The sequence below is a fragment of the Larimichthys crocea genome, chromosome X, assembly GCF_000972845.2.
Source record: "Larimichthys crocea isolate SSNF chromosome X, L_crocea_2.0, whole genome shotgun sequence".
In the NCBI taxonomy this organism is placed as follows: domain Eukaryota; kingdom Metazoa; phylum Chordata; class Actinopteri; family Sciaenidae; genus Larimichthys; species Larimichthys crocea.
Genome location: NC_040020.1, coordinates 8867735 through 8892143, shown reverse-complemented (window position 1 = coordinate 8892143; position 24409 = coordinate 8867735). Strand labels below are relative to the sequence as shown.

At 43.2% G+C, this 24409-nt stretch overlaps 2 protein-coding genes across 2 annotated transcripts; both read left to right on the top strand.

Annotated features, from left to right (window-relative positions):
* The first annotated feature begins 1641 nt into the window (after positions 1 to 1641).
* Positions 1642 to 11770, top strand: ldlrb (low density lipoprotein receptor b). The gene is made up of 18 exons (XM_019274256.2): positions 1642 to 1856; positions 5634 to 5759; positions 6390 to 6512; positions 6609 to 6986; positions 7077 to 7199; positions 7286 to 7408; positions 7594 to 7716; positions 7855 to 7983; positions 8070 to 8241; positions 8380 to 8607; positions 8690 to 8808; positions 8905 to 9044; positions 9279 to 9420; positions 9507 to 9659; positions 9748 to 9927; positions 10025 to 10099; positions 10210 to 10370; positions 10475 to 11770. Exons 1-18 carry the CDS (start codon positions 1784 to 1786, stop codon positions 10511 to 10513), a joined length of 2607 nt encoding a protein of 868 aa, XP_019129801.2. The 5' UTR covers positions 1642 to 1783; the 3' UTR covers positions 10514 to 11770.
* Positions 11771 to 18539: 6769 nt separating this feature from the next.
* On the top strand, positions 18540 to 23732 carry ap1m2 (adaptor related protein complex 1 subunit mu 2). Its single transcript, XM_019274246.2, has 12 exons — positions 18540 to 18786; positions 20181 to 20337; positions 20452 to 20519; positions 20599 to 20729; positions 20834 to 20981; positions 21562 to 21688; positions 21792 to 21934; positions 22484 to 22555; positions 22668 to 22826; positions 22917 to 23042; positions 23342 to 23417; positions 23507 to 23732. The coding sequence occupies exons 1-12, from the start codon at positions 18745 to 18747 to the stop codon at positions 23530 to 23532; spliced, it is 1275 nt and encodes a 424-aa protein (XP_019129791.1). The 5' UTR covers positions 18540 to 18744; the 3' UTR covers positions 23533 to 23732.
* Positions 23733 to 24409: the final 677 nt, after the last annotated feature.

The following is a 24409-nucleotide window of genomic DNA, read 5'->3' as shown; positions in this document are numbered from 1 at the left end:
GACGTCAAAATAGCTGCACCATGAGCACAAACTTGGTGACAGTGGCAAAAAGAAACTTCCTTCAAGAGGCAGAAACTGGTGGACGGACATCTGTAGAGGCTGGTTGAGTTTAGAAAGAGAGACACAGACACACAGCAGTGTTAAAAATAAAGATTAATGTAACTATGTGTAACTATAAACTGTACTGGACAGCAGCAAGCCTGACCAATCGCCGATCTCGGCCACGATCCATGAGAACCTGAGACGAGACGAGGGAGCAAGAAGCTAAGTTAGTGACATGAATTAACGGGACATGGATGAGAGGTGGAGCTCAGTGCATCATGAAGGGACGGTTCAAATTCACAATGAAACATAAAGTTCAGTAGATTAGAGACGAGTACATTTAACTCCTGTTGTAAAGCCCTTTCTCTCTTCTGGTGGAGGACAATGAACATTTAAAATTAGTATCAAGAACCCCCGGCGGTCCATAACATACACAGTCTGTTCTCAAACAAAGTCAACCCAGTTATTCCATCAAATCTTAAATGGATCTGATTCTAGTGTAACTGAAAAAGTCAATTTTCCAATCACACCACTTCCTGGTGACTGAAATTATCCTGAATAAATATTTGTCAGTGTCTTAAAACTTAAAAAAAATCCCACGTGTACATGGAAACAGTACTTTCTGTTCATACTGACTGTTAAAAGTTTCTGTATTGCACAAAACCAGCTACAGTTTCATCATCAACTGGAAGAGAAATGAAAGAGATGCAGCAAGTTAATAATAAATAAATAAAGTAAATAAAAATAGAAAAAGATTTATTTATCAGTGAGTGATTTTAGTTTTCTCTCATCTTTGGACTGTGCTCATGAACATTAATAATAGTTACTACGCCTTTTAAATATTAATAATAATGATAATGACACGTGGATTAAACATGCCACCAGGCTACAAAGATAAAATATATAATGTGTTTGTACCTGAGTCTGTGTGTGCACATTCAGGGTCAGTTTAAACTCAAAGACAAGAAGAGATGTCGATGTGTGGCGGGTTTATCCGGATCTGCCGCCTCAAAAAGTTTCACCCTGTATCACCCTTCGGTTTACCCACAAACGCTGCTGCTGCTGCTGCAGAGGACACCCCCCACCCCACAGTGTGTGAGCACATGCTCTCATGTGGTTTCACACACAAAGACTTTCTTTCTTTCCCCTTTTCTGATGCAAAATGTTGACAGTGATGATAAGTGCAGGGTGTGACTGTGGCTCCTTTATAATGACAAGCTGACAGCAGGAGAGAAGCTGCTTCAGGGAATATGAAACATGTGAAGCCGTTTGTTAATTCAGACAGTTTTTATACTTCCTTTCATTCATTCTCTCTGTGACACAATGACACACACACACACACACACACACACACACACGCACACACACAGGAAAGCACACACACACACACACACACACACACAGGAAAGCACACCGGTTTGGGAGGAAGAGCTGGGTAGATGGAGATGGCTGATGACACACACACACACACACACACACACACACACACACAGTGATACAGCAACCCTGTGACTCCACCCACCGGCGGCTTCACATCACACCACTGCTTTAGCACCGCCCTCCTGCCAGCCTAAAAAAGAAAAGATGCGAGCCTCATAATATTTTGGCACTCGCCTTTTACGCGCAGCCACCGTGACTCCGCTCTCTGTTTTACGCACACAGATCCGGCTGTGAACTGCACTTCCATCACCTGAGCTGATCTTTTTTTTATTTCTAACTTTCGAATAAAGGAGGACTGGACATGTCTGGGACGTGGAGGGGACTGTCCACATGCTGGTGTCTGCTGATGCTGGCGCATTTCTGGCTTCAGACCGGTAAGACGCGCGGAGAGATGCTCCACTTTATTTATTTTAAAGATATTTATATATTTATATATATATTTATATTTACTGCCTCACAATGAACGAGGCTTCATTTAAGCTCTGAGGACATTTAAATGAGCTCTTGTGCTGAGCGTGAATTTGACTTTAGTCTCCTTTAAATTACATAATTATAATAACTTAAATAAGCACATTAATTATAGATGAATCTACCACGGTTTACAATTTCGGCATATTTGAATGGAATCAACGCACCGGGCTTTGATTGGCTTAGACTGCAGGCCGGCAGCCAATCAGCGTCCGTGGATGGGGGTCGTTTTAAGTTTCGGGTGGGCGGGTCCATCAGAGGAACAGGCGGCTGTCAGTGAGGAAGGGTGCGGCCCAAACAGAACCGTGATGCGGGCTGATGGTGAGATGCAGGGAGGGGTGGAAGAAGAGAAAGAGAAAGAGAGTTAAAAAAAGAAGAAGAGTGGAGTGTTTGAGGTGCACAAACAAGAGACATACATGAAGATGTGAGCTGATTAATCATGCATGTGGATTATTTTAGCCCACAGGCACAAATCTGTTAATTAGTTAATTGAAGTCACCATTCAGTTTCTATGAAGCCAAAAGTACAGACTGAATAAAACTGATGAAGCTACATGTGGCTGAATGACGCCTGGTTGCTCAACCAAGCAACCTGTGACCTGTCAATCTTAATCCTGCATAACTTTAAGCCTTAATATAATGTGAACAGGTGAGTTGTATATAAATTCACCCTCAGTACAGTTGTCATGAACGGGGAAATTAGCTACAGAGACCAAAACTGTTTTTTGTACCAGGCTGTAAACATGTTTATTTCTGCTGTGAAACATGGGGACTTATGGAGACTGACTCACTTCTGGAGCCAGCCTCAGAAGCGTGTTTGACCACGAATCCATTTTCACATTAACGTGCTGTTTTGTTTCCAAAGTGAACTCGATGCCCTTTCAGGCTCAGTGTGTTCGACTCCTGCAGCTGCTGTGTTAATCCTCTCAGTCATCTCGATTCCTGCAGGAGATTTTCCAATGAATGTTTTTTTCCAGTTCTCTGTGCTCACTTCCAGTCATTAGATCTGCTGCTGTGTGTGTGTGTGTGTGTGTGTGTGTTGTAGGGAAATACACATGCTTTGCTTCTCTTTGTATAAATCTCTGGTTCTGGTTTGTTTAATATGTTCTCTTTGTGTTTAGCATACTGCTGGAATGAATGCACTGTAGAAAAGTACAGACTGCTGTGACTCACTGAGTTTCAGCGATCAGTCATTTAGAAATACCTCAGCGGAGAAAGTATTCCAGTCACACGAAGTCCTACTCATAAAAGTATAAAAGTTGTTATTGATGCATTCATGGGTGTAAGTGAGCTCACTTCAATTCTAATATGTTTTTACTCATAGAACCCCGATTTGTAAAGTAACTAAATATAAAGCAGCATTGCTCAAACCGTGCAGGGCTCGTGTCCCTCACACCTCACTGATACTCTACGTGGTCAACGTTTACCTGCAGGGGTCAAGACATCAAGTGAACACCAGAGGAAATGTGCAACAGTATCTGAACCAACACTGACACAACGTCGTGTTTTCAGTATTTCCAGGTATTCTTCATGGTATTTTAGAGTTTGTCATTTCCTAAAAAAACAACCAAAAAGTTCCTGATGACTCATCCTGCACTCGCTTTCTCTGTTCGGACGCCGCCGGGGCAGAGAGCTTCCTGTTTGATACAGTCTATGCGTGACTCTGAGGCTGCTACAGACTGATTTACAGGAACAACAAAGATTGTTAAGAAGCAAACTCCTGATTGTCATTAGTCTGATCAGCCGTGTAGTAACTGAACTGACGGAGCCAAACCTGGCAAGAAAACCTCAGCAGGCCCAAAGCTGAAGCGTCCTGCTGTCTGTGCTCGTCATGCTCATGCATCCTGGTTATTCATTAACTGCTGGATGTATGTTTGAGTCAATCAACACACCTCTTTGTGAGGGTTTATGGTGTGTTTGTGTTCTGCATGCATGTGCCTTGAAAACAGAGGAATGCATTGTTAGTTGACAAAGTCACATGTGGTCACAAAGGGTGATTGTTGTCACGCAGCGTTGTGACGCAGACTTGTTCAACCTCTCCAGAGTCTCTGCCGTTCTTTGACCGGTTTCTTCAAAATCAGGTTTTGTGCATGGTGGTCGGAGCCGGGCTGTACTCCGCTGGCCCGGTTCGCACAGTGAACAGTTATAAATAGAGTCTGTACGCTGCACTTTCTCTGCTCGAGGTGTTTTCATCAGTTTGTGGTCTGTCTGTCTGTCTGCAGGTGTACATGTCAGCAGCACGTAGCTTGTTTCACTCTTAAGTCGCTGTGTTTTTTAAGAAAGGCGTAGATGTTTGAGAAGAAACTGTGGTGAAGGTGACCCAGTTCAGTTTCCAGAGTAGCTGCTGCACGGAGGACCAAAACGAAGCGGTTTGCACTGCACGGACTGTTTGCATGTTTCGTTGCAGGAGATTTTAAATAGATATACTTACTGTAAGCGGTGAATAACTAATATGTTCTTGGGGAGCTGAACTTTTCACCCTTCCTACATGAAAATGAAAACACTGGAACGCTGGAAGGTCAGGGAGCGCCGTGTGTGACCTACTTTTGCCTGGAACTGGAATGAATGAACCGTTCCCACAGAAGGGAAAGTGAGTGAGGGCTTCCAGAGAAATCTTAAGTTTCGTTTGTAACTTCGTCACCAGGAACAGCTGGAGTACACTCTATTCCTGGAATATGTGCTGGCTGCACAACATGTGTGTGTGTGTGAGGGGGTGTGTGGTTTCCAGTAGAAGCATGTGGAGGTTCACAGGATGTTTCGCAGAATATACGAACAGGGACGTGCCCGGTATTGAGAAAGCATCCTCCTCTTATTTTACACAATCAGTCACATCAGGACTTTTTTTTAGATTGTAGCTGTCGACTCCTCTTACACACTGATGTCGACAGACTTCCTTACAGCCTCCGCCTCGGTCTGTTGGTCACTGTGGTGATGAGGAATGACACTCTGGGACCAATGAGCTCCTGGTGGTGCGATTGTTCAACTCCTCCCATATCTATTGTCTTAAAGGGATAGTCTGTCACGTCCTCGCAGGTCACAGGAGGGACTGACAGCCCTGCAGGTGATGGAGGAGGAGGGTGACGGCCTTGATGTTGATACTGTCGACAGGCGTTGTTCAAAAGAGACGTGATCTTCATCGAGCCCAAAATAAACCAGAGCTCAGTTTAAAGTCACGCCACTTCACGGCACTGAGCGATACGTGACAAAGAGAGGCGTGCGAGTCCTGAAACATGCGTGACTTGTCAAAGTACTGAGAAACACATCATGTAATAAAACACAACTTCAGATATCTGAACTACATTTTTAGGGTGTTTCTTTCTTTTATTTGTGATGTTTTCTGTCCATCTTTTATTTTATAAGCTGCAAAATTGAAATAAAGAAACATTTTATTGGTGTGAAATATTGGACCTTTAATATTCCAGCAACAAACGCCACATTAAAGCCGAAACATGGAACCACACAGTGTTATTATATTTATTTAAATGGTTTTCACACACTCGGTTATCTGGATGTTTCTGTGTATTCTGCAGTTGAATATTAACGTCACAGAGATATCAGTTTTTTTGTGCATGTGTTGACACATGCTCCATTATTACACACAGTGTACACAAACAGCAGATTGTAAACCGAGCTGTAAACGCCGTCTCGTGTCTCACGTGTCTGTAATTTTTTTATCATTCGCAGATGCGGCCTTCGTGTGCAGCTCCACCCAGCTGAGGTGTGGGAACGGGAGGTGCATCACCCGCAGGTGGATTTGTGACGGAACGGATGACTGTGGTGACGGGACCGATGAGCTGCCTGCGACCTGCGGTGCGTTGAAGACCTACGGCTGAGCTAACATGACAATAAAATGATGAATGAAATGCACGTGAAGAGAGCTGCAACATAGAGATTTTCTCAATTAGTTGCTTCAAAGTGTTGCCATAAAAATAATATCATAATCCATCAGAGCCAAAAGGTCAAAGATTTTTTAATTAATATCATATATGATGAGGAAAAGCATCAAATCTGCACATTTTAGAAGCTGTTACCACTGAAACTATTAAATCATCTTCAAAATAGTTCATTTTCTGTCAGTTTAATAATATATACATCAGATAATTGTTACAGCTCGACAGGCAAAATCATATTAACACACATAAGATATGAAAGAAGCATCATCTTCACCTGAATAGTCGACCTGTTAACTCGCTCATAACATAGAATCATAAACAGCTGTTGCAGTTTTTAACTTTAAATCAAATATTCAAGTTATTTCAGTCGCTGTAACACCTGAACTTCCCCTGTGAGCGACCTGTAAAGGTTTATCTTGAATCAGAAGCACATCAATGAAGCCTCTGTGCAGCAGTTGGTAAATGATTGGAGCCTGCACGTTGTGGCTTTAGTCATGGCGCTTATCTTTGTGCCACGTTATGACACGCTTCCTGTTTCTGTCTACAGCAAACAAAACCTGCCTGCAGGCAGAGTATGACTGCGGCGCTCCCATGCACCAGTGTATACCAGACGGCTGGCACTGTGACGGCAAAGCTGACTGTACCAACGGGGCTGATGAGAGTAACTGCAGTAAGTTTCAAACAATAAAAACTCTGAGCTCTTGTACTATTTCTACCCTTCACATCACATTAACTCGTCTCCCGTCCCTCCCCCGCCTCACCACAGCGGCTAAACAATGCAAGCCTGACGAGTTTAAATGCGCCAGCGGCGAGTGTATATCCACCTCCTTCGTTTGCGACAAGGAAAACGACTGCCCCGATGGCTCGGATGAAGTCTCCTGCCCCACACCCACCTGCAGCCCTCAGTCCTTCCAGTGCAACAACTCGGCGTGCATTATGCTCCTGTGGCTCTGCGACGGAGACGAGGATTGTACCGACGGTTCGGACGAGTGGCCGCAGAACTGCGTGGGACGGCTGCCGGACAAGACTGCGCAGCGCTGCGGCGTCCACGAGTTCCAGTGCGCAAACGGGGATTGCGTCCACAGCAACTGGAGGTGTGACGGAGACTTCGACTGCAAGGATCGATCGGACGAGGTCAACTGCAGTGAGTTGGCTTTTTTTAAATCTTCTTTTGCACATGCTAAGTATCATCAATGTGTCACCTCATCTGTGTCTGTTCACCTTCCTTTTCTAGGTCGTCCTACTTGTCGTCCAGACGAGTTCCAGTGTAATGACGGCGCCTGTATCCACGGCAGCCACCAGTGTGACAGAAACAACGACTGCAGGGACGGCAGTGATGAGATCGGCTGCCACACAGGTGACTCTCACGTCCACACGCTGCGTGCAGAAGCTATTGTTCCTTAACGTCTTTGCAAATTCATACTCTCTTGTTCCTCTCTACAGAAAGCGTATGTGAAGGCCCGACCAAGTTCAAGTGTCGCAGCGGGGAGTGTATCAGCATGGAGAAAGTGTGCAACGGTCAGAGAGACTGCAGCGACTACTCCGACGAGCCTGTCAAAGAGTGCAGTGAGTAAAGTTTTACCACATCAAAGCCTGGAAATTATAATTGGAGCCGCGAGCCGAGCAGTCTCGGCTTGCTGACGTAGACGTAGTTTGTGGTTTGAACGTGTCACAGTTGATTTGAGCTACCATTAGGAAAATGTTTGTCGTGAATACTCTTTGAAGGCTCTGGTGTATTTGCGTCTCCACAGACAAGGATGAGTGTTCGACTGGAAATAGCGGCTGCTCCCATTTCTGCATCGATCTGAAGATTGGCTTCAACTGCTCCTGCCCCGCTGGATACAGCCTGAAGATGGACAAGAAAACCTGTGAAGGTGAGAGAGGAAACTCAGTCAGAGTCTATTTTAGAAGTAGACCATGTATTTTAAGAAAACAGTGTATTAGAAACTCGACTTTGTAGATTTGCCAACTCTCAATCCTCAACCCTCGATCTTCTGTTCCTCCACTTGCAGACATCGATGAATGTGCTGAGCCGGACACTTGCAGCCAGATCTGCATCAACCTGCCCGGCAGCTACAAGTGTGATTGTGGGGAGGGCTACGAGATCGACCCTGCGAGCAAGACGTGCAAGACTGAATCAGGTAACGCTGGAAAGAAAAACCTGTCGGTACTCAAGAATCCGAATCTCTTCTTTGCTCTTCTAAAAACTTGTTCTGTTCACCTCCAGGCACCGTGCCCACCCTCTTCTTCACCAATAAACACGAGGTGAGGAAGATGACAGTGGACCGCAGCGAGTACGTCCGTCTGATCCCCGGGCTGAAGAACGCTGTGTCTCTAGACATGGACATGTCTAACAAGATGATCTTCTGGTCTGACCTGACTCTGAAGAAAATCTACAGGTTAGAGCGAAACTGTATTGATCTGTCTTTTGATCAAGGATGATTTAGTAGAGTATCCAGAACTACATTTGACCAGACGCCAGTCTGGATTGTAGATGAAGCAATATCTGTGTCTCAAGTGAGTCTCTCCCCTGACAGCTCCAGGATCGATGTGGCCGGTAACTCCTCTTACCACACTGTAGTAATTGGCAGTGGGATTGAGGCCCCAGAAGGCATTGCAGTGGATTGGATCCATGGCAACATCTACTGGACTGACGGCGTTTTGAAGACTATCTCTGTGGCAACGACAGACGGCAGCAAGAGGAAGACCCTGATCACAGAGAACCTGGACAAGCCAAGAGCCATCGCAGTCGACCCCATAAATAAGTACGTTTCAGACGGGCTGCAGGCAGACTCGTTGATTGTCATTCGAGTTCTTTTTTTAAAGGTTTGTCTCTGTCCTATTCAGCTTCATGTACTGGACAGACTGGGGTGACGAGGCCAAGATTGAGAAGAGCGGTTTGAACGGAGTGGACCGCGTCGTCTTGGTAAAAGAAAACATCCTGTGGCCCAATGGCATCACCTTAGGTAAGCTGAACATCATGGACGCACTAAATGGTGACCAATAACTTCGAGGCACGCAGTCCTGATATGTCTTATGTCTTTGTGCGTCTCTCTGGACAGACATGGTCAACCAGCGTCTGTACTGGGTGGACTCCAAGTTGCACACTCTGTCCAGCATCGACGTGAACGGAGGGACGCGACACAGTCTCATTATCAGCGAGGAAAAGCTCGCCCACCCCGTCTCTCTGACTGTGTTTGAGGTTAGTGATGAAGTCAGTGTATCGTGTGAACATGGACAGCTGTATTTGTTATCCGGCTCGAGCGGTTTAGAGATTTAAAGTTAGGACTTTATTCCCACTAAACTTGGGTCAGTGCTGATTATTTATTCTTAATCGGTCTTTGTAAATAATCCATTTGTGTTTCAGGAAAGCTCAGTAAATAATGAATTCATTAAACAAACTTGTTACTCAGGTGTGATTTCTTTTTTTAAACAGGACAAAGTCTTTTGGACCGACATAAGCGCCGGTGCTGTTTTTAGTGCCAGCCGCCTGACAGGGAAAGACATCACCACGCTGGCAACAGACCTGAATCAGCCAGAGGACATCGTACTGTACCACAACCTCAAGCAGACAAACGGTACGGAAACATCACAACCACACACAAACAGTTCAGGCCATGAAACGGTTTCAAAGACTCATCGTGCACGCTTCTCTCTCCTGTAGGTACAAACGGCTGCATCGAGAGTAACAGCATGAACGGAGGCTGTGAGTTTTTGTGCCTTCCTGCGCCTGTGATCAACCAGCACTCACCTAAATTCACCTGTGCCTGTCCTGACAACATGGCCATGGGACCCGACATGAGGAAATGTGTGACAGGTAGGCGTCCCCTGCCCGTCTCACTGCAAACAAACTGGAATTAACATTGAACCATGACAGTACGTAACCCTTATATTTACCTTCACAGCTTCGGTTGACCAGCCCGCCGAAATCAAAACTGCTGCACCGCTCCTGCCCAAAGATTCCACCAAGACCAGCGCGCCCAGGCAGACCACTACAGCAACTATACCTACAACCAGAGCTACCAAACAAACCACAACTATCTCAACCAGCCCGACCACACAGCAGTCTGCCGCCACCGGTCAAGGTACGCATGAAACCGCAAAGTTTTCTGTGGAACAGCGTCTCGCCCGGGTGCAGTGACATCCTCCTGTAGCTAACGTGAAGCGACTTTGCTTTTTCAGGTAACAGACTGGCAGCCCTGCCTGAAGAAGCTCCTTCATCCCCCCCCATGGCTCTCTACGTCGTGTTGCCAATAAGTAAGCTCCACACACCCGGCCCTACTCACACTGTTTAATCTACATACGTCGTTTTCACGACTTCCCCTGATTTCCCTGAATCATCTGACCTTTTTTTTTTTCTTCCGCAGTCGTCATGGCCTTGGTCATCTTTGGAGGAGCGTTGCTATGGAGACACTGGCGCCTGAAGAACACCAACACCATCCACTTTGACAATCCCGTGTACCAGAAGACCACCGAGGACGAGCTGCACATCTTCAGGAACAACTCTGAGGGCTACGTTTATCCTCAGGTACGCGCTCTTTGATATCGTTATTAATTAATTAAATGAAGTTTGTGAGTTCTGTTTTACAGTTTTACAGCTTTGCTTATTCAATGATCTTTTTGATTTTGCAGAGGCAAATGCTGAGCATGGACGACCTGGATGTTGCATAACCCAAAGATGAAGAAGACACAAGCTTTATTTGAAGTGATTTTCCACATTTGAAGGCCATTTTATGCTACTGCTGCTGCTTAACATCCCTCCTTCCTTCCTTCCTTCCTTCCTTCCTTCCCTTCCCTCGCCGACGAGCTCATTTTTTGGCGTATGTTTCTGACCTCAGCACTGTGCCGTCCAAGTCTGAAGAAAGAGCTGAAAAACTTACAAGAAGCCACGAAATGGCTTTGAAACGAAGGACTGACCCGTGTTTCAGAAGACGACGCTCTTCATCTGAGAGCTTTGACTCTTCTGAAGCTGAATCCTGAATTTTTAACGCACTGCTCGCTCACTCTGCCACCAACACGTCGCTCCGGGATTACCCAAACACACGTTAACAAAAGTTTGACCTGACTGTACTGTTTTAAGACTCTTTGTGTGCCTTCCACCAACACTTCACTAAAGTTTATTGGATGTACATGAATGCCTTACTGACACTCCAAAGCAGTTTCTCTGGTAGTTAATGCCTTTCCCTACTTTAGGCAGCGATGGCCTTCATAATCATACTGCGGTCCTCTGCTCGTGGACGCAGAGTTGCACATTTTGTTGGCTCCTATATTAGAGGCATTACTGTCGTTCATCATCGTCTGTACGTCACATTTAAAACTTATATTACTATTTGTTTCCTCTGGTGATGTGTCACGGACGGTTCATGTTGAAAATGGAAAAGCTGCTGAGTTTTCTGAAGTCAACCAAAATGAAGAAAATGTTTTTGTTTTTGTTTTTTTGTTTGTTACGTAACCGTGTAAATAGTTTGTGTAAATATTTTGTAAAACAGTTCTCTCTTTGTACATTTTAATCAAGAAATGTAAATATGTGAGAGATTCTTTTATTTATTTATGGAAATATACGAGTGAAGGTTTTTTTTTTGATTGTCATCACGTGGCCGTAAGCTTCAGTAAAGCCAGTCTAACCATTATAGTACATTGTGCAGCTGTTATTTAAGTTAAGAGAAATACTGAAGAAGCCCTCGTTCTCCTCTGTTTGTTACTTTTTCAGTGATGAATAATTTATTTTGCCTTTTCCTTCCTGTAACTGTGACGTTTCTGTTTTCACTGTGAGTTTCGAGGCACATGCTGTGCAGACATGTACGCATGGATCATGTAAGGATCGATGCACGACAGCCAGCTTGTTAACGCACGTTGCTTTGTTTGTTTGTTTGTTGTTTTGGTTGTGTTGATCTTTTTTTTTTTTTTTAATAAAAGTTAAATTCTTAACCCATCTCCATCTTTAATTTGGGTCACGTCTGAGGAAAGACGTCCATGTCCAGGCGTGAGGATACGATGGATCAGAGCAGAGAGATATAAACTGAGCTGAGTGCTGAATGTTTCACAGAGCTCTCCTCTGACAAACGATCTCGCTCTGACACTTGGACGTCCGTGAAACCTGTTTATGTTGCCTGGAAACGTTGCCATCCGCAACATGCTAATGTGCACACAGAGTGGATGAGGGCTGAACCTGATATCTTTCATGTTCTTGTACATCAGCCAACGCAAACAAACATGTTTGTTCTGATTTGAATGATCTCTGAGTGTCACCTGTTAGTTCAGCTTTATCCACTTTAAATGAACGAGGCACGGACAGTTATTTAGTTTCATTACAGAACAAATGATGAATGTGCACACTTAATGTTTTCAGTGGGGAGTACCCAGAATAACTACAAAGATTTCTCTGCTTTCTGTTTCTCATCCCACTCACGTCATTTTTAAATGTCTACTACACCAGACTTGGCTTCGAGTTTGGAAAAGACGTCATCAGACTTTATATCTCTTAATCCCTCGACTGAACCCTCTGCCAAACATTTCATCTTGTTCCCGCTCTCTTAAAATATTACATTTAAGAGAGAGAGAGAGAGATCAAATCATGTAAGGCCGCTGTCCAAGATGGTCTGATGCAACCATAAAAGCAACCAGCCAACATCCTCTCACTGATCTAATAAAGCTCCTCCATAATTCATGGCTAATAATGGTTCCTCTCTAAGATGAATGCTCGGTCACTGAGGAAGCAGCTGTGTAACATCGATGGGAAGTGATTTATTCAGTGAAAGGGAAGCTGTATTGTTTTTATGAGGGTCAACGTGCACAAACATGTAGAGATATAAAGAGTTATGAGTGATAATAACAATAGAAACACAGGATATTAATGCCTGATTGGTGACACAGAGACTCGGTCAGGATGCTCAACTTGCTTCTGCAAAAGGGAGGCAGTAAATAACATTAATATTTATCAGATTAAATGATTAAATATCAGATATAACAGAAGTTTATAGACACTTTGTTCTAACCCCCTTTACTTCGACACATATTTAATATTTCATGTCTGTGTTCTTGTTTTCCTTCTTTACTGTGTTTGTAGAGGGCGGTGTGTGTGTGCTTGTATGTTCCTGAATAAATATTTACTTTCAAAAAGTACAGAGAAAGTTGAAAAACAAATAAAAATTAAATGAACAAACAACTTCAGAGCTGACGTATTCTCTTTTCTTGCAGAGCTTTCTGCACAAAGCATGTTTGTCATTTAAACACAGTGGACTGATATCAGGTGGTAAATGTCCAGTTTTTATTGTCAACATTTGGACGTTTGCTGTCCTCGTTTGCTTTTACCAAAAGAGACAAATCAAGTAAAAAAAGTGTCGCTCCGGCTAATATCCAGTCTCATCACTGAACATTTACTAACCGGCAGAAACAAACATTCCCGGTGGAGATCAGATGTTTTTTGTTGTTGTTGGACGACCCGCCACCTTCCATGGACCAGATTTGGCCCCGAGGGCCTTAAGTTGAGTATCAGTGGACTAGAGGAACAGGATTTTCATGCCAGAGGTCGCGGTGTTGTAAACCTGAAAACATCTTTGTCAAACGAAGAGAGAAAGACACAATGGACATTTATGTTGTTCAAATATGTTCAGATTCAACCTCATTGTTCAAACAACAGTGAGCATGAACAGAGTTCCCTTTAATAACTTTAGAAAGCTTCATACTGTGTTTCAGCATGAATCTGTAGAAACGTTACAAGCAGCTGAGATGATGCAGGAAAGACAATTATTTATAATGTGATTATATTTCTTTATTATATTACATACAGCTGTGGAGATTTGTGCATGTTTGGCAGATGAATTCAAACACTAACGAGGTCGTGATGAGGCGATCACCTGAACTGAATCTTATTTAACGAGGTGTAGTAGAAAAACACGGCTGTGCTCGTCGCTGCATCGTCCTCCAACAGGAGCAGCTGGATGGTACAAAAGTAACTGTAATTAAAAAGTAACTATTGACCATGAAGAGTTCAAACTACAACAGCAATGTGAAGAACTGATGGAGAGCATGAAAGCTGTGACCAAATATTGATGTCTGATCTCCTCCCTAGTTAAAACATTCGCACTGCGTGGTTTAAACGTGCATGTGAACTTGTTTTCTTTGCATTAGTTGTTATTTTTTGCAAATAAATGTTCCAAAGGTCGACGTGTTTGTTCTGAACGAGGCAGTTGAGTTCATAGAATAAGACAAACATCTTTATTTTACTCAAACACACACACACACAGTGATCTCTTAAGCTGTACATTATTTATAATCCTTTTTAAAAAGACTGAGACACTCATGCTTAAACACACAAGCCTTCTTCCATTAACTCTGTGAGGCGTGTTTGACCTCACAGACCGGTTCAGGGACACGCTGCACCACCTTCCTCTGACTACAAGGCTCTGGTATGTTGCCTGTCAGGAACTGGGATCCACATTCCTCGAGTCGACGCCCCGGAAGCGTGACGTCTGAGGCAGGTGGCGTGGTACGTGCAGTGTCGTGCATCCACTTTACTTTAGATGAGACGATCATTACAGACACTAATTGCATCTAAGTGGAAATCTCATGTTTCATCGTTAGCAACATCTCTGTTGACAGTTTTGCTATTTGCAGCACATGAGTGTCACTGGGTGCTGCTACACCCGGGAGACGGGCAGATACACCTGAGGATCAGGTGACAGATGACACCTGCTGTGCTCTGTGACATCCATCCTTTCATCGCCTCACTATTTACATACCGTTGTTGTCTTCTCATTGGTCAGCTGTCAGCCGAAAGGGTGGAGCTGCATCTCACACCACTGACTCGTAAGAGATGGGGAGTGTCCTCGCAAATTGACAGCGGAAGGTGGAGAGGGTTTGTTTTGGGTGGGGGTGGATGCAGGGCAGATATTCCCTTGTCAGGTTACCAAACAGGGAACCAACTGTCCTGATGATAAGGTAACAACAACACGGTCTCTGCCTGACAACCTGAGGGCCAAACAAGCTGAAGCTGCAGGAGGCGAGAGGACGCAAGCGATACTCATACTGCTTATGTTAATAAACTGCAGACTGAGGGAGGATCTCCTGTATCAGAGGAGCTCTGCTGGGTTCCCTGCATCGTCTCCAAAACTATCACTCACAGCGATTCACAGGAAGTCTCACTGATATCTGTTTCAGCTCTGAGCCTCCACGCTGAGGTCCAACCTCCCCGAGGAGGTCACGGATACGGTCCAGAGCTTTTCCCGTGAAGCCGTGATGCGGGCGAACGATGGATGGAAGGTCATCTTTGTCCTCAGATGTTTTAAGAAACCCAGTTCACCTCAGCTCAGCTTCACAGCTGAACAGCCCACAACAGTGTAGTCAGGTCATGCGGTCACTTGATGTATATGCTGCGTTTTATTTGTAGTTTTCAAACCCCAAAACAGTGATGACCGATCGGGCTGTTGTCCACCCAATCTGGGTAAAAAGAGTCTTGAGTGATTCATTTTTATAACCAACAACATCTAAATATATTCCAATAAATTGGCCCCTGATTGTGAATGAAATGATCCAGGATGAGGTTCAACCTCCTTCAGTCAAATATTAAATGAAATGAAACATTTAACAAGGTTTGAAAGAACCATAAATATTCAACCATCACTGCTGTTTATGACTGCAACTTCTATTATTTAATCTTCTTTTATTTTCTCTAAACTAATCGTTAGGTCAAAACTTCATTTAAAAAACTATAATTAAAGAATGTTTTGCTTTAAAAAAAATGACATTCAAGACATTTAAATGATTATCAGAAAAATATGCTGATAATTTTCCACCAATCAGCTTTCAGCCTTTCAGCACAGCCGTGATGTTTCTTGACCAGGACTACTGGTTAATTCTCATGACTTGAGTTGACATGAATTTAAAGAGATGCATGTTAAAATAATAATAAATGTAAATATATATATAAGGTCATGAGATATAGAGCGGTGTGTTTGTAGAGAAAAGAAAAGTCACGTTTTGACTCGACTGTGAAGTTTTACCGTGTTTGTGTTGGACCTCAGCCACAATCAGGGGATAATCCAGATCACATGAACCAGCGAGGGGAATAACAAAGATGTTTACACTCAGGGAAAAGTTTCTTCCTGCAGCTTCAGATTCATTCAGGCTGCGACGTTTAAAACCCAAACACTCAGAGAAACAAACCGAGGTGTGCGTCAAACATCTCGACTTTTTCAAGCTCAGGCGAGGTCTTTATCATCGCCTCACTGCAGATCATATCCGGTGTGTTTAAGGTGTGGATAGCTCAGATATGGTCGTGTCCAGATAAGGAGAAGCAAAACTTTATGGATGAAAGGGTGGAGGTATGTTTATTCTGAGACACAGCCTTCTTACACAGGGCTGAGCAGACGTAGGAGTATGGACGGAGGCTTGGACCTGGGGAATAATACAACACAGAGAGGCCCAAGGGATGGAGGTGGAGGTGGAGGTGGAGGTGGTAAGGTCGGTGGGGGGCAGGTAATACATGGAGATCTTGAAGAACAAGCTTTATGGCTTAAGAAGCTCCCCAAGCATGTGATCAGGAAGTGTTTCTGCAGCCAGAGGCTGCAGGGCGCCTTCAGAGAATATAAACCTTCATAAAGAGATTAAGAAAGCCGAAGCTTTAACAAGATCTACTTATAAACAATGTCATCATCATCAGGGGATAAAGACACAGAGAGGAAACTGAAATTATTAGCACGTTTTTTATTAATGCAACATTTTTACCTACAAGTTCTGCATCCAAACATCCAAAATAAAACTAAACTAACCCAAAATGACAAAAACTGTGAGATAACACTGTCAACTATCTGTGAGAAAACAAATAATAACCCAAAGAAACAAACTTAAGACGGGAGTAATGCACAGAAACATGTGTGTGCTGTGCAGAATGTGCATGAGAAGATGAACAGATATATCGTCCTGTCAGTTATTATTTCACCTCAGACTAAAATAAGTCTCCAGTGGATTGACAGGGACAGGATTCCTCAGCAGTGTCCCACCCTGCTGTGTTTGAGTCTTGTCCTTTGCTTTGTGTTGTATCAGTGATGTATCGTGGATGACTTTAGTCACTTTACTTTTAGCTCAGACTGACTTTATCTGAAGGAACTTTTTGTACCTCCATGCTGGATCAAGATGTCCATCTGCAAAACAACAACAACAGTGTAACAAGGATCCGTTTGCTTCAGACTCTGCGGCGTGTTCTTGTTGTGTTTGTAGTCTCAAGTCTCTGCAAAGCGTCAGAGAAGTTTCAGTTAACTACCTCGAATGATGACTGCTGCATCGGTGCACAATGTTTATCTGAAGGGTAAAATTCATTCAGACTTTATAAAGACTTTATCTATGACCTGTCATCAGAAACCTGTTTCCAGCTGCACATTCTGTATCTTGTCAGAATAACAATCATACCTTAGATAAAGAATCGTGGCAGCGTCAGGTGCTTCAACACAGACCGCAGGATGGAGTGTGGACAGGTGCCAGTTCACCTGCTGATGGCTGTGTGTGTGTGTGTGTGTGTGTGTGTGTGTGTGTGTGTGTGTGTGTATTTCGTGCCTATAAATGTAAAAGTTGTGAGTCTTTTTCTACTTTTTGAAGTAGGTCAAACCCTCCACCCTGACATCCACCAACATACAGTCTACTCATGCTGTTCATACTGTAAACTGTCAAAGTGACGACAGACAGCATTTCACTGAGATACATGTTCGTTTGGACACAGAGAGACAGAGAGACAGACACAGAGAGACAGAGAGAGTCCATTTTTACCTGATTTTGACACCTAATTTCATAAACTTGTCGTTATTTTTAATTATTCAGATTTAGCTGGGTGGTTAATAACACTTTCTTCTTTAGTCTGACAAACTCAGAACACATATTTATTTATTTTATTATTAAGATTATTTTTTTGGGCTTTTATGCCTTTATTGATAGTACAGCTGTAAATTAGACGTCCGATGCGGGATTCGAACCGGGGCCAGCTGCAGCGAGGACTATAGCCTCCACACACGGGGCGGCCGCTTAACCCACTACGCTACCAACCGCCCCAGAACACATATTTATTTGGACTTTACACATCCTTTAAACATCCTTTGAAATGTTATTTATCCGTTCACCAACTTCATCAGGTTCTCCTGAACAAACCAATGTGATCCAATACAACTATACAAAACAATACTTTATCATTATATTGAGGAGTTTCTAATATTTTAGCCCTCTCATGTCTGTCAATGGGGTGGCCAAAATATTGGAAACACCTCAGTGTAATGCAGTCCAATAATAAACACAATGGTTAAATGAATACTTCTCTGACAGTTATATAAGCTTTATTAAAGTGACCAGTCGGCGTCTATATATACATTTAAATATTTATGCGTATTTATATCTGTGCATAGTACTTTCATGTTCATGTTTACCTGTCAGGCTCCTTGTTTTGTTGTTTTTCTGTCTTTATCTTGAACCTGAGCAGTAAAAGTGACTCAGATGTTTTTTAATGTTCTTCAGCAGAGCAGAGAGAGATGATCTTCTCTGTCAGTCTTTATATCTGTATGAAACATTTTCCCATCAGTGTGATGAGCATTAAAGCAGACACGTGTCGCCCTCTGGCGGATAAACACGAGCAGCACACCCTGCTCCTCTCTCCCCCCTCCCTCCCTGTGTCTCTCAGGTGAGCTCGTTAATGTTTTACCTGCCTGAGGTGACGTCACGACAGGAACACAAAAAAAAAAAAAAAAACCCGACACGGTGGATTTGAGGATCAGGTCCGATTAAAGTCCGTGTGTCTGTGTGCAGCTCGGTCTGAAATGAAACGAGCCTGAGACGTGAAGACTCGATCCACACCTGAGACCAGAGACCTGCAAACTTTGGGACTTGTTCCGCCGCGTGTTGACGCTCCTGCGCGGACTCACACCATGTCTGCCTCCGCTATATTCGTGCTGGACCTGAAGGGGAAGGTGAGGTCACAGCTGCAGTTTAATGTTCTTTAACTCCTAACGGTGTGTTCAGGTTTAACTAAGCTGAGTTTAACTCTGTAACTTTCACGTTAAGAATTAACACACACTCATTCATTGGCCTATTTCTGCCTTCACTTCCGCATTTCTGTCAGTGGAAAGTACTGCAGCATAAATAACTCCAGTCAGAGCTGCAGCACCTGTAGCTTTACCTGTACACCTGTAGCTTTACCTGTTCACCTGTAGCTTTACCTGTACACCTGTTCACCTGTAGCTTTACCTGTGTACCTGTAGCTTTACCTGTTCACCTGTAGCTTTACCTATTCACCTGTACATCTATACACCTGTACATCTGTACATCTATACACCTGTACATCTATACACCTGTACACCTGTACACCTGTTCACCTGTAGCTTTACCTGTTCATCTGTAGCTTTACCTGTACACCTGTACATCTATACACCTGTACATCTATACACCTATCACACCTGCAGCTCTCAGTGCAGGGTACATGTGTCTCCATCATTGTGTGTCTCCCACAGACAGAGATGTAACCTGACACACTGTTAGTGTTACTGAGAACAGGAATGGAAGCACACATGGTCTCAGGTGTTCAGTGTGTGTGTGTGTGTGTGTGTGTGTGTGTGTGTGTGTGTTTTAATTGCACAGCCTCACATGTGACGCTTCATTTGCTCTGATCTGAAGACAGTTTCTGAGCTGCAGGTTGTTGCATCTCGAGCTGGTCTGACCTGTTTAACATCTGTCTCATCTGCATGTGACAGTTCAGCTGTAGGTCAGTGCAGTAAACATCTACACCTGATTATTACACTGTGATGGTGCTGCGAGCATGAAACATGCCACCTAAGTAAAAGTATTTATCAGGAAACTGTTATTCGTTTAAACAATCCTCAAAATTATAAAAAACAATCAATCAATTGATCGAATAATCGTAGAAGAACATTTTCATGTTTAATGTGCAAAAATGTTAACATGTGAAGTCACTGCAGCTGTCATGAAAAGAAAATTCTCAAGTACAAGTATCTCAAATGTGTACTTGAGCACGACAACTGTACTCGATTACATCCCACCACTGCTGCATTCAACAGTCATTTTCTTTATTGATTCATCTGCTGATTTATTTTTTCAGGTAATCCAAGAATCATCTGATTTATAAAATGTCAGTAAATATTAAAAGCCAAATATATTTTATTAAATATATATAATTTATTAACACGTTAGAGAATTCACTTCAAAATAATGAGTATTAGATCATCAGACTATTTGAATGATTTATTGTGACAAATAAATTCTAAATTAGTTTCCTGTCACTTTATTTCCACGTTGCGTCGACGCTCTGCGCTCGTCTGACGAACACGCCGTCCTTCTCCCTCCTCAGGTGTTGATCTGCAGGAACTACAAAGGCGACGTGGACATGGCGGAGATCGACCACTTCCTGCCTTTGCTGATGCAGCATGAAGAAGAAGGGCTCCTCTGTCCCGTGCTGTCACACGGCAGCGTTCACTTCTTGTGGATCAAACACAGCAACCTGTACCGTATCCTTCTCCTTCAAGTCATTAAAGCTTTAAGAATGTGACCGTGCAGTAACGTCCGTCGACTGTAACAGAACTGTAATGTGTGAAATCCTCCTTGACCTGATCTCTGTGCAGTGGTCGCCACTACAAACAAGAACTCCAACGCCTCCCTTGTCTACTCATTCTTATACAAACTAGTTGAGGTGAGTAACATACAGACATATGATTTAAAAGTTTTAGTCCAAAGATTATCTTAACACAGAGCTGATGTCTTCTATACAGGTGTTCACAGAGTACTTCAAGGAGCTGGAGGAGGAGAGCATTCAGGACAATTTCGTGGTCGTGTACGAGCTCCTGGACGAGCTGATGGACTTTGGCTTCCCTCAGACGACCGACAGCAAGATCCTACAGGAGTGAGACTCACGCAGATGCTCACGTGCAGACGTGTGAATATTATATGTATCGATGAGAGGAGTGTGACGTTGTCGCCTCACGTCATCTCTCACCTCTTTTGCAGATACATCACTCAGGAAGGTGCCAAGCTTGAGGTGGCAAAGTCCAAGGTGCCGACCACCGTCACCAACGCTGTCTCGTGGAGGTCAGAGGGGATCAAATACAAGAAGAACGAGGTCTTTATTGACGTCATCGAGTCCATCAACGTGCTGGTAAGATGGACAGCTTGGCTTGGAAAACATTGCTACATGTGGCTGCATGATATCGGGCAGATCTGTTGGCAGAAACTGAAAATAATAGTCATAACTTTGTTTTCATTAAGGTGTGTAATCACCTAAAAACAACAGTTTTTGTTACCGTAGAATGATCCTTTTATATCTAGAGAGCAGTTCCTCGAACAGACAAACCAAACGCTGACTCTAGATCTTTGCACGTTTCTTCGAAGTTTTGCTGCCGTCGGGGCGGCTGTAGAATAAGTCGTCCACTAATCAGACGATCATGGTTCAGTCCTCCAGTCTGCATGTCAAAGTGTCCTTGAGCAAGATACCGAACTGCAAATTCAAAGCTCCCAAAAAACTGATGAACAGTTGGCAGCTGTATGTGTGAATGGGTGAGTGAGATAGCCGTGTAAAAGCCGCTACACAAGCACAGTCCATTCACCGTTCATCGTAGTCACGCTTAGAAGTGGAGGCTGAGGCAAAACGTATTCAATCTGCAACTTCATCGCAGATGTCTTTGCCTTCCCTTTTAATTTAATTGCAATGATTAATTGTGTGTGTGTGTGTGTATCAGGTGAATGCCAATGGCAGTGTGATGAGCAGTGACATCGTGGGCAGCATCAAGCTGAAAACGATGCTGTCTGGGATGCCTGAGCTGAGGCTGGGCCTGAACGATCGAGTGCTCTTCGCTCTCACTGGACGTACGTACGACACATTTTCTGCTTTCTTTATTCGTCTGTGCACTTACAGTCCTGATTATACATTTAAACATTTATATCACTGGTTGTGTTGTGGTGCGTTCAGGTGACAAGGGAAAGACTGTGGTGATGGAGGATGTGAAGTTCCACCAGTGTGTCCGTCTGTCACGCTTTGAGAGCGACCGAACAATCTCCTTCATCCCTCCGGACGGGGAGTCTGAACTCATGTCCTACCGCATCAACACCCACGTTAGTCCAGTTCACAGTCAGCTGATCACACATTGCATCATATTCTGCTATACAGTATATAAAGAGATATATGGATAAATAAATAAGGCTTTATTGATCCAGTATAAACAGCTCAGGGAAGCAGAACTCAGCAACTGTTAAATAAATCAAACATTTATTGAAATGACATTCAAAAGTAATTACAGTACATTAGATCATACGCATAATTTTATTCATTATGCAGAAATAATTATGCTGTCTCAATAGTGTGCTAATTTAAAACGTGTACAACTCACATTTGCATATTGTGCTGTTCACTACACCTTCTTGTGGTCCCTTCTCTTCCGGGTACACACAGCACCCTGCATGTATTTAAAACATCAAGTGTAAATATGGAAGTATGCAAATTAAGACAGAGTTAGTCTAGTGGTGCAACTCTCAAAGTGTTATTGAGCCTGACAGTGCTGTGCATGCCAACATGTGACATAAATGAACACACATACTGAATATCATGCACATTTTTTTGTTGTTTTAAATGTAAATAATTGTTCTATCCTTCATGTCTCACAGGTGAAGCCTTTAATATGGATTGAATCAGTCATAGAGAAATTCTCCCACAGTCGGGTGGAAATCATGGTGAAGGTAACTGTGCACACATCGCTCCTCTTACTGAGCGTGTCCATGAATTATCTTTACGGTAACGTTTCAAGGACTTCACAAGACATCCTCGTTATATTGTGTTTGTGTTTTTAAGGCGAAGGGACAGTTCAAAAAACAGTCTGTGGCAAATAACGTGGAAGTGAGGGTTCCCGTCCCGAGCGACGCCGACTCACCCAAGTTCAAAACCAGCACGGGCAGCGCCAAATATGTGCCGGAGAAGAACCTGGTGGTGTGGACCATCAAGTCATTCCCCGTGAGAGATTATATCTGAAATATGCTTTATGTCATTCTCTCTCTGCTTGTCTCATCTAATCCATTCATCTGTGTGTGTTCGTCCGTGCAGGGAGGTAAAGAGTTTCTCATGAGAGCTCATTTTGGTCTGCCGAGTGTGGAGAACAGCGAGCTCGAGGGCAAACCTCCCATCACTGTCAAATTTGAAATCCCGTACTTCACAGTGTCTGGAATACAGGTGTGTGTGTGTGTGTGTGTGCATATAGGTGTGTGTGTTTATGCTGAGGCTCTCATTTAATGTCAGACCACGAATATGGCCTGTAGTAGTCTGAGTGGATCTGGATCTGAGGCAGGTTACATCACGCTTATATCAGTGTCTTAAGGACGCCTGGCATCAGGGCGTTTACAGGTAGAGCCCTGTGGGTAGTCAAGTCCGCTCATGTGAGAGCTCAGAGTGGCAAACCTGATTTATTTTTAATTGGTGATTCACATTAAACTTGCCTCGACGTGTTGCGTCTCTCTGTTTTTCCTCACCAGGTGCGATACATGAAGATCATTGAAAAAAGCGGTTATCAGGCTTTACCGTGGGTCCGATACATCACGCAGAGCGGAGGTAAACATGTGACGTGTTGTCACACAGACACACACAGATGTATGAAGTCAATCACTTACTATCAATTACTCATTTCTCTTTTTATTCAGACTACCAGCTGAGGACCAACGTGTAAACCCTGAAGGACTGACTGCGTGTTCGTCCAGAGCAGCGACGATCGATGATCACTTTAACCTGACTGAAAGAATGTCTTTAAATTTCACCGGCTCTATTTAATGTCACTGATAACTGTTTTTAAAAATCTGTGTGCAGCTTGATTTTAATGTTTCTACTGTGGGACCACTGCAAATTATTTAAATGCTTAATGAAATTATTCATTTAAAAAAAGGCTTGTTGTGTTTTTGTTTTAATACAGCACCATGTAATGGACAGAGTCTAGTCCTAGTATAAATACACAGTCCTAGTATAAATACACATAGTCTAGTCCTAGTATAAATACACAGACTAGTCCTAGTATAAATACACAGAGTCCTAGTATAAATACACAGAGTCTAGTCCTAGTATAAATACACAGAGTCTAGTCCTAGTATAAATACAGAGTCTAGTCCTAGTATAAATACACAGTCCTAGTATATATACGCAGACTCTAGTCCTAGTATAAATACAGACTCTAGTCCTAGTATAAATACACAGAGTCTAGTCCTAGTATAAATACACAGTCTAGTCCTAGTATAAATACACAGTCCTAGTATATATACGCAGACTCTAGTCCTAGTATAAAAACAGTCTAGTCCTAGTATAAATACACAGAGTCTTAGTATAATTACACAGTCTAGTCCTAGTATAAATACACAGAGTCCTAGTATAAATACACAGACTCTAGTCCTAGTATAAATACACAGTCTAGTCCTAGTATGAATACACAGACTCTAGTCCTAGTATAAATACACAGTCTAGTCCTAGTATGAATACACAGACTCTAGTCCTAGTATAAATACACAGTCCTAGTATAAATACACAGTATATAGATATATAGATACACAATGTGTGTA